This window comes from Phocoena sinus, chromosome 11, assembly GCF_008692025.1.
Source record: "Phocoena sinus isolate mPhoSin1 chromosome 11, mPhoSin1.pri, whole genome shotgun sequence".
NCBI lineage: Eukaryota > Metazoa > Chordata > Mammalia > Artiodactyla > Phocoenidae > Phocoena > Phocoena sinus.
The window spans coordinates 48,466,923-48,482,463 of NC_045773.1; the positions used below are offsets into that span (position 1 = coordinate 48,466,923).

General features: G+C 37.0%; 1 protein-coding gene across 5 annotated transcripts in view; it reads right to left on the bottom strand.

Moving 5' to 3' along the window:
- Positions 1-257: 257 nt before the first annotated feature.
- The window catches only part of GOLGA4 (golgin A4), a 106,121-nt gene continuing 90,837 nt past the window's right edge, over positions 258-15,541 (bottom strand). For all 5 annotated transcript variants that reach the window (XM_032647634.1, XM_032647636.1, XM_032647637.1 and 2 more), the window contains 3 exons: positions 10,903-10,989; positions 3,786-3,848; positions 258-961 (listed from right to left, as the gene is read on the bottom strand). In XM_032647634.1, coding sequence (XP_032503525.1) covers positions 3,819-3,848; positions 10,903-10,989 — 117 coding nt within the window. In that variant the 3' untranslated portion in view covers positions 258-961; positions 3,786-3,818. The remainder of the gene's footprint in view (positions 962-3,785; positions 3,849-10,902; positions 10,990-15,541) is intronic.

Below are 15,541 nucleotides of genomic sequence, written 5' to 3' on the forward strand. Positions count from 1 at the left end.
TGCCGCGGAGCGGCTGGGCCCGTGAGCCATGGCCGCTGAGCCTGCGCGTCCGGAGCCTGTGCTCTGCAACGGGAGAGGCCACAACAGTGAGAGGCCCACATACCGCAAAAAAAAAAAAAAAAAAAAAAAAAAATTCCAAATGCTTAGCCATTCAGCTCTCTTGACAAATAGTTCCTCATTATATTCACCCAGATACAACATAAATTCTTAACTATTTTGAAATAGATTTCAATTTAGGAAAAAACACAATAAGCACATTTTATATAGTAAATAAACTTTATTTATCTGTTCTTCTGAGATGACATTGCCAACAGTCACAGATTTGCATACGATACAGTTATGTATTGACTATTTACAATTTACAGTAGTATTTTTTCCTCTGAAAAATATAAGTACAAAAGCTAAGTAAACAATGAGGTACTGCCATTTGGATTTATCATATGTCATAGCTTAAAGAACTAGTCTTTAGCAAATATTCAACAAATCAATCTGGATAAAATAGTCAATTAAATGCTCTAATATATCAGGAAAAAGTCCACTAAGTTCCACCTCAAAATGTATTGCACAAGTCTTTTAAAAAAATCACCCTAAAAATAAATAGGAAAGGCAAGCAGTTCTTTAAAAAGAGGGACAAAAAGAATGGAAGAAAGGAACATTAAATGAGCCCATAAATCAGGTTAAGTTATTCAAAGTATCTTTTAAACAACACAAAACTCTTCCCAACAGAAAAACTGAAGAATCCCCCCCCAAAAAACTATCACCGTTTCTCCACTGATATAATCTATTTTAAAGGCAGTCTGCAATCTTTCTGTGGCCAATGTCAGATTTTTCTTGGTCTTCTGGCTACATGAGGGGCCCTGAATAACAGCTTCGTTCTCTAAGAACAGCAAACGTGCACAGTTTTTCAGGCCTGCCCAGCATCACTCTCCCCACTTCTTCAAGATGAAGGCCGGAGCCATGACTGGAAAAGAAAAAGGGTTAGGATAAAGAAAGAAAGAAAATGACATATGTATACTACTATGTATAAAATAGATACCTAACAAGAACGTACTGTATACCACAGGGAGCTCTACTCAATGCTCTGTAGTGACCTAAATGGGAAGGAAATCTGAAAAAGAGGGGATATATGTATCTGTGTAACTGATTCACTTTGCTGTATACCTGAAACTAACACAACATTGTAAAGCAACTATACTCCAATAAAAATTTAAAAAGAAAGGAAGGAAGGAAGGAGGGAGGGAGGGAGGGAGGGAGGGAGAAAGAAAAACCTTTTAAAGCTAACTTTCGTGAGAGTTATTTTTTCAAGTTAAAGTAAAATTATATCAAGATTATATTCTATGGTCTGAGGACTGAAGCAGAAATATTCTAAGTATTAAATCCTAAAGGAATCTTCTAAAAATTACTGTTCTTGGAATGACCTTTTAGTCAGCAGTCCTGGAAAGCAGTGTTTTTAAGTGAAATCTGGAACTGCAACCTTTCAGCACATATTGAAGGCTACCAGGTCATGACTGGAGAAAGCCAGGAGTAAACGTGCTGACATGGCAGAATCTCACAAGAACGCAGACTGGATTTAAGAGGACAAAAGTTTCTTCCTTTTTCCCTAATGTAATGATTTTTCTACATATTGCAGTTCTGCCAGGATGCCAGGCATGGTGGCAGAGGATAACAGCATTTTGGTGTGAAAAAGCTATGTATGCCTCATGAAATTAACAAACTTAATTTTAAAACCATAAGCTGCTATGAAACATGATGCTAAAACTTCCTAAAAAGGTTTCTCTAATTAAGATGCTAAAAGCCAGTGGTCAAATCAAGTATGAGGTTAAAAATGCATAAAAATAAAACACCAAAAAAGATTAGGTAATAGAGACAAACTTTTCAAATATATTTTAGTTCTACAGAGAGTATCAAGGTCTTCTCAACTTGTAAATGAACAATATAATCCACCACTCGTGATCTATCTCCAAGAGTTTACTATTTATAAAACTTGTTCAACACTCATGTTAGTCCTAGATACGTAGAGAAGATAAGAAAAAGATCTCCTATGACATTTAAAACCCTTTGTCAGTTATTACTTTCAAACGTTAGCTTGCACTGTTGCAGGAAAAGGAGTTCACGCATGATTCAATAATGCTGCACAATGTCAATGTCATGAGAGACCCAAAAAAGGCTGGGAGAACTTTTCTAGTTCAAAAGAAACCTGAAGAACATGACGACAAAATGCGATGTGCAATCTTTCAATGTATCCTGGAATTTTAAAAATTATGAGACATTATTTGGAAAAATGGGAAAATGTGGATATTTACTATATATTAGATAAGAGCATTGTGTTAATATTAGATTTCCTGAGAGTCGTAACTGTATTGTATGTAGGAAAAGGCCCTTGTTCTTAAAGATACTTGGTAAAGTATTTAGTTTATGTTTGCAAGTAACTGTCAAATGCTTGCAAGCACCATTTTTGCAAGCAACTGTCAAACGTCACAGAGGGAGAAATATATATGGAGAGAAAGCAAGAGTGAGAGCAAGTGAGAAAATTTGGCAAAATGTTGATAACTGGTAAATGTAGGTGGAGGGTATATGGATGTTCATTGCACTATTTTTACAAATCTTGTTTGAAATTTTTCAAACTAAAAGCTGAGGAGACAATCAACGGAAATGCTACAGAGTATACCTTTCAAGTGATAAATGATACTATTTAAATGCAATAACAAGCATGATACAGTATTTGTAATATTATAAACAAAGGTAAATGTTACGACTTATTGAATTAGATTTGGGATTTACAAGACTAATGACAGTTTTAGATAATCACTAAGGCAACTGACATTAAAAATAAAATGAGATTCAAATGTAGGCAGAAAGGATATTTAAAGCAAAAACGTTAAAAAATGGTATATATTAACATTTTAAAACTTGATACTGTTAGTTGAACACTAGCTTAATAATCAGAGAACCTTTAATTTAATTATAATTAAGTTCTACAGATTGTGATCCAGCTTATTTGTCACTTGTGAAAATTCTTGCAAAGTTTGAGGTAAAGACGTACCCTAAATTTTTAGGGGTGCTAAATCACACTAACAGCATGGATAATATGTGGAGGTGATGGGAGGGGTGTTTAAATGTGAGGACAGCCAACTGTGTCCAAACTTTTTAGATGCCTCCCCCTCATTGTAATAATATGTTAATTAAAAACAGCCACATTCAATTAGAGCAGGCTGCCTAAGGGTCTCCTCCTCAGGACAAATGTGCTACTTCGTCATACTGCATGATCCCAGGAAATAACAAAACTGCCATTTATTTTAAAACCAATTTTACTAGTGCTCATTATTTCAGATTAGCCTTGACTCTAAGAAGGTTTTACAATATTTTACATCCTGGATTCGTGAAATACATCACTTTTATCTAGAAAACGATTTTTCATTTTTCTCTCATAATCTTTATTAACTTCAAAGACCATTCTTGAGAAATAAAAAACAAAAAGGAATGTAAAATACATAAAGATTTTTTTGGATTCTTTAGCAAAATTTCAAAGACCAATTCTGAAACTTTCAACTACTGTTGAAAGAACTAAAATTTCCTAGAATTATGTAACATTTACTGGTGGTGATTATTAATCTATATATTATTAATCTATAAAGCAAAATTAACAGAAAATCCCTATATTAACCCATAGCATAATCATATTTTCATTAAACAAAAGAGCAAAAGAACTCCAGCATAATGGTTAGTATCATGCAATACATTTAATTTTTGCAGAAAAGACAAAAGACATATTATTCTTCACTCACCACATGCTAACTAAGCACAGACTGACGGTTTACTCAGAAGATACCACTGCGAGGTGAAGTATACTACAAAGCCAGGAAGAAAAAAAGCTTATTGGATTAGTTTTAAGACAACATAACACAGAGATTATATGTGTATATGAACTTCAAAGGATTAGACAGAATGTACTTAAATTTTTCTCACATCTCCCCAAATCAAGGGAGGATAGGCTTAGGAATCTGTAATAGCTCCCTTCCATCCTAAGTAAATATAACACTATGTAGTGGAGATTTTACTTGGAACTTTAATTTAAAAGTTTAAACAACACAATTAAAGATGTACTTTACACCTTACGTACATATTTATATGCTAGACATAATTAAGTCATGATTATTTAATTTATAAAAGGATTTCTTTCATAATTCCATTAAAGCACACATTACAATTTGATTTACATAGTTTCAATTTACCACCAAAAATCTGGGGGGAAATGTTGATGAATGTGAATATAGTGTGTCTATATGTTGAATCATCATTCCTAAAATATGTCAATTTTATCAATGAATAACTCTTGCATATCAACAGTATATCAGGAATGGTTTCAGGAATGATAACCCAAACCACAGTTTCTATTCAAGGGGACCCAATATCTGCAAACACACTTTTACTATAGCAACCTCCTTAAATAAATTCTATGTCCTATTTAACATGGTCATAAACCAAGATTATTAATTAGCTTCCTGATTTGCTTTAAAACAGCATCAGCAAAAACAGTTGTTTATAAAATCTGAGTCTATTCTTAGTGTAACCAACCTCAGAAGCATCATTTTATTTATCTTTTATATTTAATGTACAGTTAGTAAGGAACAGCAAGATCAAAAGACAAAGTAGAAAATATCTGCAACACACAACACAATAAGGCTAACATCCTATTGGAAAACTGGCAAAAGCATGTGAAATATATGTATGCTCCCTGTGTCTATGCTTGTTAAGTACTGAAAAACTGAAATAATCTAAGTGTCCATGGATAGGAAATTGATGAACTCAGCTGTAGGACATCCATATAATCAACCAATCAAAGAATAAGGTAAATCAGTTTGTAATGAGGTGGAATTATATAAAAATAAGTGAAAAAAGCAAGCCATTGCATACTCTCATTTTTATAAAATAAAATACTTAAATGATAAAGGAATAATTATAAATACATAATTATAAAGCTGGGGGGTGTTCACCACACCATTAGCAAACATGACCTTGGCAAGGTGGAGACAGCTGGGAGGCTGAAAATCATGAAGATCTCCCCTTCTATGTAATGTTTCTGAACTGTTTGCAATGTTTTTTCGCAATGATCACATATCATGTAATTCTAACAATATCAAGAGGTGAAACCACTTTTAAGATAACAAATATATGTTTTACACGTGCAGTGTTTTTCACTATGCATCATTTTTATGTGCGTTTGTTTCTTGAATCCACCTTGCATGCATCTACTGAGACCACGCAAACGGAAAGGTAAACCTCAACTAGAATGGAGAACTTTTATACCTAACAGTGCTGAAAAGTTCTGACGATTTTATTAATCTGGAAGAGATTTTTAAAATTTCAGCCAAAAGGAGAGAAGTCAGAAACATTAACTTAAGTACAAGACTGGTCTAGAGTAAAGACTGGTCAAGAACTTGACACAACACAAAGGATCAGCATGAAAGCAAAGCAATAACAAAGTCAACAGAAGATCAATCTTTAAAAATGACTAGAGTGGATGAGAAATGAAAACATGCCTAATCTTTCTCATCAGAATAGAACAATTTTCTTTTAATGGAGTCATCAAGAAAATAGCCATCCAGTTTAAACGTGTCATTAAGTTTGCTAACATTCTAAAGAGAAAAGTATATTCCTAGAAACACATTTTAAAAGAGATTTCTATATAACAAAAGAACCTCTCAATTCCAAGAGATGATTTAGCACCTGATTAAAATAAACTTTCTTACTGTAATTATCCTAAATAAATAACACTCTCTTTAAAAAAAAAAAAAAAAAGTCTGATGGTGTACTTCCAGGGCAGTCTTATTCAATTAGACAAGCTAAAGACTCCCGTATTGGGACTTCCCTGGTGGCGCGGTGGTTAAGAATCTGCCTGCCAATGCAGGGAACACGGGTTCGAGCCCTGTTCCAGGAAGATCCCACATGCCCCGGAGCAACTAAGCTCGTGCGCCACGACTACTGAGCCTGCGTTCTAGAGCCCGAGTGCCACAACTGCTGAGCCCACATGCTGCAACTACTGAAGCCTGTGTGCCTAGAGCTCGTGCTCCACAACAAAAGAAGCCACTGCAATGAGAAGCCCATGCACCGCAACAAAGAGTAGCCCCCTCCCCGCTCGCCAAAACCAGAGAAAGCCCGCGTGCAGCAACAAAGACCCCACATAGCCAAAAAAATAAAATTAATTAAAAAAAAAAAAAGACTTTCATATTCACTCTTGCTCCCACCCTGAAACTCAAACATCCAGTCTACTCTTGCCATTTACACTACCTAAACCATCACAAATCAGGAACAATAAGCTAAAAACTGAGAGGCGGGAAGAGGCTGCTCTAGGGAACACAAAGATATGTGCATTTGGTATGTGCACTTTCTGTAACTTCTGCCTGCTGCATGTAAGACAATTTTTTCCCACTTGAATGAAATCTAAAACTTTAAAATTTACAACTAACTTAATACTTTAGAGGAAAAGAAACCTTAGAGATAGACTAATCCAACATACTTGTTTTAGCAATAAGGGCCAGAAATAGGCAAAAGGTTTGCTCAAAGTTACACAGGGGCTGAGCTGTTGAGGGCTAGCTCTCACCAAGCAAAGCTGCATGTGGTGGCACTCAGAGGTTCTGAAACTGGAGATGGGACATGTTTTGAGCTTGTTTCATTCCTATAAAGTGACCTGACTGTTGTAGTGAGGTCTTTCATGGTTTATCTTACACACATTATTGGTTAACCTTTCCAAGTCTCACCTTCTAGGAAAGACTTGTTCTACTCATCACTACATGTGGCTCAGGAACCACCACCACCAGTCCCACCGTGATCACAAAACCCCAGCGCGGGCACTATACGTACTTTGGTTCTCCAACAATCCTAACAAGATAACGTTAGCTTTGTGAAGAAACAGAGGCTCTGAGACTTGTGTGTGCACTTTCTTTAACTTCTACCTGCTGCATAGAAGATAATTTTTTCCCACTTGCAAGAAATCTAAAACTTTAAAATTTATAACTAATTTAATACTTTAGAGGAAAAGGAACCTTAGAGATAGAATAATCCAACATACTTTTGTGAAGAAACAGAGGCTCTGAGACTTGTCAAATGAAGGACTAGTATTCCTTCTCTATACATTGTGACCCTCAAATAAACCAGACTTTACTTATGCTCTATAATTTACTCTTACTTGACAGATAATGGTTTCTCATCTATGAAATACATTCTTCAAATTAGGTTAAACTCTGAAACCACTTGTTAAATAATAACTGTTGTATTCTGTAGTGGGGTTTTTCAAATAAACAGTATAAAAGTCACTAAGGAGAGGGGAGATACGGTAAAGAGGGGACATACTGAAAAATACCTTACCAGCAGTCATGGACAGTTTTCGATCAATGCCACAAAGCAAACATATAATCATCAGGGTCATAAAGCAAAGTTTTTAGAAAGTATTCCTCCTCTCATACCTGTTAAATAATGTAAATGCTGACGTGGCTGCACACTCTCAGCAAAACGTGCAATCCACACTCTCTCAAGCATCCCAAATACTAACGGACAGGGGAGGGAGCTCTGCAATATGACGGGGTTTGTTTGGTTTACTTATACCAGCTTTGTAGCCCCCAAACCTACAATAACAAAATAGTCAGTACTGTTGATTTTTAATAGAGGGGAAACTGTAGCTGCGGTTACAACAAATTACAGAAATGGTCGATCTGGAACATATATTTAAAACTAATGTGACTAAATAGCTTTTAAACAATTATTTAATAAAACCCTAAAAAGCTCTGCTTTCTACACATATAGGTATCTTTCTATTGGATACTTCCATAGAAAAAGAGAAGTCACTATTCTTAGCAGTGTTTTGCTCTAATCAGCTACAGTTCATTGGGGTATGAAACAAGTTATAATTTCTTTAGGAGGCTTGTTCAAAGACAATGATTCTTACCACTTATTTTATGAATGACAGCAATCTTGAGGCAAATGTGACTATGTTTCAACTTTCTCAATCAACAGTAATCTTAATTTTCCATCAAATAAGGAAACAATCATGAGTCACTCTATCTTGTACCAAAAATCTCTTTATGCTGACAAAAGGTGACTCAAATTGATAAGTCATCTTTGGGATCTCCCTCACTTCATGCTCACTATAACTTAGTTCATCTTTCCTAAGCATCTATTTTTATTATTTGAATTACATTACTTAAGCATATCTTTTATTCATGTATGAATGAAGATGCTACCCCTTCCCCCTAAAATTAAAGGTTCCACAAGGGCAACAATCATATCGTCCATGTCTTCAATTTTCCTACATTTGCCATAACAAGTAAGATGTTACAGAAAAAAAACAAACAAACTTTTTGGCCAACCCAACAGAAGAGAAGTAGGTGACTGTCAACTGAACTCATTCATTAAGCAAAAGATAATGATGGATGAGACTCTGCTTAAAATAGTAGTAGAAGAAAAAAAAAAAGTAGTGGAGTGGGACTTTCTTTCTGGGCAGGTCAGCCTCTGGGATAAGGAAGGATTATTTCAGGAAGTCAGTCACCACTTCATCCTTATCTAGAACGAATACCATTTTATTCACAAAAGAAGAGTGTAAAGCTTTTCAAAGATTTCTTTTTAATTAAACTTAAGAGGGCTTCCCTGGTGGCGCAGTGGTTGAAAGTCCGCCTGCCGATGCAGGGGACACGGGTTTGTACCCCGGTCCGGGAAGATCCCGCACGCCGCGGAGCGGCTGGGCCCGTGAGCCATGGCCGCTGAGCCTGCGTGTCTGGAGCCTGTGCTCCGCAACGGGAGAGGCCGCAACAGTGAGAGGCCCGCGTACCGCACAAAAAAAAAAAAAAAAAAACCTTAAGAAAGAAACTTTTCCATCCACCTTAAAAGGTTTTTAGATGGTTCACTATTTACATGTAATCAATTCGATTAGTTTCCTTCAAGACAAACCAATCTAAGGCTGTGTGTGTGTGGGGGGTGAGGGGGAATGTTTCCTACCACATTTGCCAAAGCAGTGACTTAGGATGAGTCTATACTATATTCTAAATCCTGAAAAAATGTAGCCCAACAGTAAGATGAGAGGTTGGCTATATCCCAACATCAAGATAAAAAAGAGGCTACAGGAGAATGAATAAAGATAATAAAAGCTTTCTATTTACATCCATCATTTTAAAATATTTTCTTAAACTGGACTATAATGACAGAATTGTGTCAACGGGCTCAAACTGCATTGGAGATTTTTATTTTCATAAAGACACAGTTGTTTACTCAATGAAGAGGAAAACCACTCTGAGTGGACTATAGATTATAGAATTGGATGTTTTGCTATAATTTAAAACAACATTCTCTCTACTGATGAAGGGCATACATTATAGTTACATACTTCTTTATCAAAAATATCTATAACCAGAAATAACTACAGAGGTATGACAATATTTTTCAGACCACTAGATAGCATGGAGAAATGCTTCACCAAAAAAAACAAAGGCTAACCAAAATAACTGCAACTGTCCCAGAAAATATACAATAGGTAAATAATATAGTATACAATGGAGTATTGGGACAAAAGTCAGGGATGCTGGGATGACTTTAGAGGAAGCCAGAAAGAGGTCAGAACATGCAATGGGTCAAAGGAGAGGAACTTCATAGATGGCTGATAAGTGCTGGGGTTATTTAGCCTGGAAGGTAAAAGCCCTCCATCCAGGCCATCTGTGGGTTCTTGGTTGAGTTCCATGGGTTAGAACCAGAACAGATTGGTGACCACAATAGAAAGGGAGACTTGGGATCAAGATAAGCCAGAATTTTTGTAAGAAACACACAGTCTGTAGAGATAAGATAGGATTTTTTTTTTTTTTTTTTGCGGTATGCGGGCCTCTCACCGCTGTGGCTCCGGACGCGCAGGCTCAGCGGCCACGGCTCACAGGCCCAGCCGCTCCGCGGCATGTGGGATCCTCCTGGACCGGGGCACGAACCCGTGCCCCCTGCATCGGCAGGCGGACTCTCAACCACTGTGCCACCAGGGAAGCCCAAGATAGAATTCTTAAGGGTAATTACTTATTGACTTAGTCCTTCTTACTGGAGATATTCAGACATGGGCTAACCCATCACTGAAGAGTAGATCTTTGTTTGATTTAAATAGGAGAGTGAAAAAAACAGCAGTACTGGGATCATGAAATAGGTAAAGAAATTGGGGGAAAGATGTGGAAGAGCTACAGGCTATTAGCAAGACAAGAAAAGGAAGCAGAAAGAGACAGCTAAGGGCCAGACAGGAAAACAGCACAAATTTCATACTATGCTTAGAATGGATCTTCTTACTGTATTATTGGTTCAGCACAAAAAGAAGTTAGGCAAAGGGAATTTTGCATAATTTATGAAGTGTGTGTTTGTTTCATTTCAGTCACAGCTGACTTGACACAAAGGTTTCTAAGAATTCAGTTATCTACATTTCCCTTGCAGGGTATATGTCAAAAGCTCAAAAAATGCTTAAACTCTTATATCAGAATTATTGTACTTAGAAATCAAGTGAAGTAGAATAAGGAATTGTAATCTACAAAACACCTAACATCATGATATCATTCGGTTTAAAAAATTATTACTGGATATACCAGAACAAATGCCTTTTCCATCCTTCCCATAAAGAGCCCAAGTTCCAGAAATCTCATATAGCACATACTGGTGTCAACCTCATATATACTATTAAATAAGACTGTTCTCTCCTTGAGAGCATCCATTCAGATCTGCCCTCAGTTTAATTTTCTTAATGTAGTTTCACTCTCATTTTTCAGGCTATAGTACAATAAAGATGAAAACTTTTAAATTTCTCTTACCAACTCAAAGTCTCTGTAAATGAGACAGAATGTAAACGGATGAGATAAAGTTGTCTTCTATCTGTAGCCTATTCTTTAAGCTTACCATGAGCCGAGCATCTTCTCTTTCCAAAATTTTCTGAGTCTGATCATCAGGGAACTTCAGTACAGTGGTTATAACCTTTGCCATGGTCTACAAAAAAGACAAGAGACGATCACTAGACAGTGGAGCAGATGGGTCTCACCCCATTCTGACATGTTCTGCTGGTGGAATTCTTTAGTGCTCTCAATGGAAGCCACGACCAAAGAAGTATGATGTGAAGGTACTGGTCAAGGAAATAACAGCCAATGCTAGAATTTCAATTTGAAAGGATCCCTCACAAGGTCTGGGTTGATATTATTTTAAGAAGATGTATTGACAATAGCATGAAGCTATATACAGTTCTAATGCTCTTGGCCCTCTGTCTTATTAAAATGAAACTTTATTACTCATTCATTTTATAAGGCTTTTTATTTGTAGAAATCTACCTAGTAAGTGATGTATTGCCAAAACATATGCTCTAAACAATCAGATTTAGACACTCCCAAGTTCAGCTTGAACTAAATCACATCATATATCTCATAAACACGGGCTACTGCATGAACATGAACATGCTTATAGGTATTTTTTTAATACATGCAGCACATCAGCCTAATAGAAATACAAATTACATTTTAAATAAACACAAGATGTTTTGTTTGGTAGAAAACAGGATGAATCAAAACATTACACATGGTGGCTTGCAAACAAGATCATAAACTGTGCGATCTCAATAAATATACCGTAAGTCAGACTGTCACCCATAAGCTCGTGGAAAATTCTCCTCAAAGGTTGAAATTCCCTATTTTGTATCAAGATGAGATGGTTTGAGGGAGACAGAGAGGAAAGAAGATACCACTTATGAAATAAGTAGGATAACAAGTTCAGTGCTTACATACAAATTCAGGTACTAGTGCTCTCCTGAGGATTAGTAGTAGTACTACTTACTGTAGTGCTACAGAGGATGGAAGGCTCACCAGAAAGCTGACTCTAACATTCTTTGCTCATAGTTACAAGACTGTGTGTGTTTATGCAGGGGGGGAAGAATGTGTGACTACAGAAGGTCACTGAGCAAAAGATGACATAATAGAGTTAACTAAAATTTTAGGAACACACATCATTAGAAAAAAAGTATAATTATTTCCAGGAAGGAAAAGAACTAACATTTAAAAAAATTCTTATTATGTGCTAAGCCTAGGCAAGGCACTTTACATATTTCTAATACTTATTTCAACTAGCAGATCAACTAATACTATTCCTCAACCACAAACCCCACAAAGAGCAAGATTTTAGTTTCAGCCCTCCTTCCTTCCTCATCCTTTAAATTGTATTGCCTAGATAGAACAGAATCTTCTGTGCTAAACTGAAGTCTAGAAACCAAGCGTATATGTGGCATGAAATGGGAAGAGAAATATGAAATAGCAACTATTTCAATATTCTTTTTATTAGCACTCTGGAAATTTTAAATGGTTTCTGGTATACTATCTATGAAGACTGTTTTTAGGAAGTACCAAAAATCTAAAATTCAGGGATTCACAATTATAGGGAACATTTCTTTAATTTCAATAGCTTAACAAGTTCAGAAACCCAAAATCCCATTTATATTCACTATGAAACTGCATAGTGCACATCAAGGCACAAACATGTCTGTCAAAACAAAAACAAAACAAAACAAAACAAAAAATAAATCCCAATGTGGCTAGTTGCCTCTTCACACTTCTAGACAATGTTTAATGGGAACCCCACCTCTAAATTCATCCCTGATGCAGCATGTGCAGTTGATTACCTAGTAAAGACTTAAAAGTTCTTCCCTGACTTGTCAGAAAACACTTTAATGGAAAGCCCAGGCTCTCTGCTGAATCTTGGGAAAGAAATCAGACTGTCTACTCTACATTGTCTACATACAATGTCCTTAGGTCCTGGGAAGTAAGGAAAAGTTCAAATGAGCCACCTGGTTTAGAAGTGGCCTCTCCTGCCATGTTTTCTTTAGGGAGAGTCAGTAAAGGGTAGAATGAGAAACACTTTCTATTGAAAAGGAGAACAGGCTGAATTTAAGCATCAAAAATAGCATGGAGGCTCAAAACCCAAGAAAAAGAAAGTGCAAGGACAGAAGAAAGAAGGGGAGTTTACTTAACTTCGTACTATAAGAATGTGTATCACGTATGTGGTCTTAAAATCATCTGCCTCATCAAATAGGGAACACTGTGTGCAAAAGCAGATGAAGAAAGACAGGTGGGATGACATACAGATCCTACTGGACAAGAAACAATGGCAGATGGTGATCAAATCACAAAGGCCACAATATACTCTGGCTTGTTCTAAAACCATAACCTGGTCTCCATTTCAAATTCTTTGTGAATGTATGGAAATTAGGCAAATCAACAAATGTCTAAAAATAGCTCTGATTCTGTCAACCCCTGCACAAAAAACTTCAGGGCTGCCCCCCAACAACCTACAGGTAAAACTCTGAGAACACTCCAGGCCCTCCACACCCTGCAGCCTTAAGCAGAGTCACTTCCACCTCTTAGAGCTGGTATTTTAGTTGGAGCGGACTACTTGTCATTCCAAAGCCCACACTCAATTTCCTGTCTTGGACTTTCTGTCTGGGCTTTCCTCCTGTCTGAGCTCATCTATCAAAATCTCTGCCCCCTTGTAAAGGCCTGTATATACATCTCCTTCTCCATGATGTCCTTGACCTTCCCACAAGTAAACATGAGGAGGTCTGCATCACACTGTGCTTAGTAAACAGCTCCACTTTCTCACTATGTGGTAAACACCTTAAAGTTAGGGATGGTGTCAATTTTCATCTCCTTATCCATCATGGTGATAAACAAAGGACCACACACAGTAAGTGCTCAATAAATATGAAGTATATTATACTGAATATCTACTGCCAATTTTCAATATTGACTTATAAAATGTGATGGCAGAATAAAAGACTACTCAGTCTTGGTAACCAGAAAAGCACACTGAATGCTGAAGATAAAGAGAGCCGCCTCAACACAGATTCCCAGCCATGTGTTAGCTGGGGCTGCCCATGCCTCAAGAGCATCCCTTCTAGCTGTCTCCCAAGTCACAGCCTAGGAGGAAATGCAGAGCCCTGAGACCTGGCTGAACTGGTACCACCCCAGAACGTATCTCATGCTGGGCTGGGCCTTTCTGCAGGACTCAAACTCTGTAGGGATCTCACCCCACACAGGCTCACAACATCCAGAAGATACAGGCTGAGGCAGTCACACTCTCTTCATTTTGCAGATCGAGAAAAGACTAAATAATTTATTTAGCAACAACTCTGGGATGATAGCTTTAGACTCAACGAATAAACCAGAGTAGCTGAAGTTCCTGAAAGGCTATTTTTCATAAAGAAATGCTTTTTCCCCTTCCCTGCAATAACAAGGTAACTTTAAACTATCTACCCCACCTCAAATACAGGCTGCTATCCAATCAGGGCATAGTAAGAGAAAGTTACATTTCATTGGCTTTGTTTTTTAAAGATAAGGAGAAAATGAGTTTTAGTTAGCCTCTGAATTAAAAAAAAAAAAGTCCTTAAGAATAAAAGGTACTGAATTACTGTGAATTAATATATCCCGCCTATGATTCATGTTCAGGATCACACTAGATATTACTTTAATTTGAACTATCTGATACAGTGAAATTAGACTTCTATAGTGTCAAGGATTCAAACGACTTCTAGCCCTATAGCTCCTGGTGTTTAGCTGAATCTATGATTCATAACAACCTCTTTTTTTTTTAAAAAAATAAATTTATTTTATTTATTTATTTGGCTGTGTTGGGTCTACGTTGCTGCGTGCGGGCTTCTCTCTAGTTGCGGCAAGTGGGGGCTACTCTTTGTTGTGGTGCGCGGGCTTCTCACTGTGGTGGCTTCTCTTGCTGCGGAGCATGGGCTCTAGGCGCATGGGCTTCGGTAGTTGGGGCACATGGGCTCAGCAGTTGTGGCTCGTGGGCTCTAGAGCACAGGCTCAGTAGTTGTAGCGCACGGGCTTAGTTGCTCCGCGGCATGTGGGATCTTCCCGGACCAGGGCTCGAACCCATGTCCCTTGCATTGGCAGGTGGATTCGTAACCACTGCGCCACCAGGGAAGTCCCCATAACATTCTTAAGAGAGTTTATGTCCTAATTTTTAGGTCTTAAATATATTTACCAAATCAATTCCTGAACTGGTTTATTAGCACTCAGTAACCCCCATAGACCCATAAATTAAAACACTGATAATTTCTTAGAAAACTCATTATCCCATTCTCAGCCAACATATAAGGACAATGTAAAAGTTCATGAAGGTAAAAAGTTGAAACAATATCAGAAACAGAAATTGCTTCAAAAAAAAACTTTGAGAAAAGGCTCATGAATTTCCCTAAATGCAATCAATTCAATTAAAGATATATTTACAAAATGTCTGATATAAGGCTCTTTTAAAAACACTGCTGGGGATACAAATAACAGTAAGACAAGACTCTATACTCAAGGACCTTATAATAAATTTAACATTCTAGAAAACAAATTAACCAAGCATTATTACTTACACAGTGTGGTTAGTTTTAAACGGTTAGTATTCCATATGTGCAAGAGTAACTTTCTTACAGTGACTAAAGTAAAATATTTCTAAATATCCCTACATAGTCATTCTTAATTAGGACCATTTCCAATAC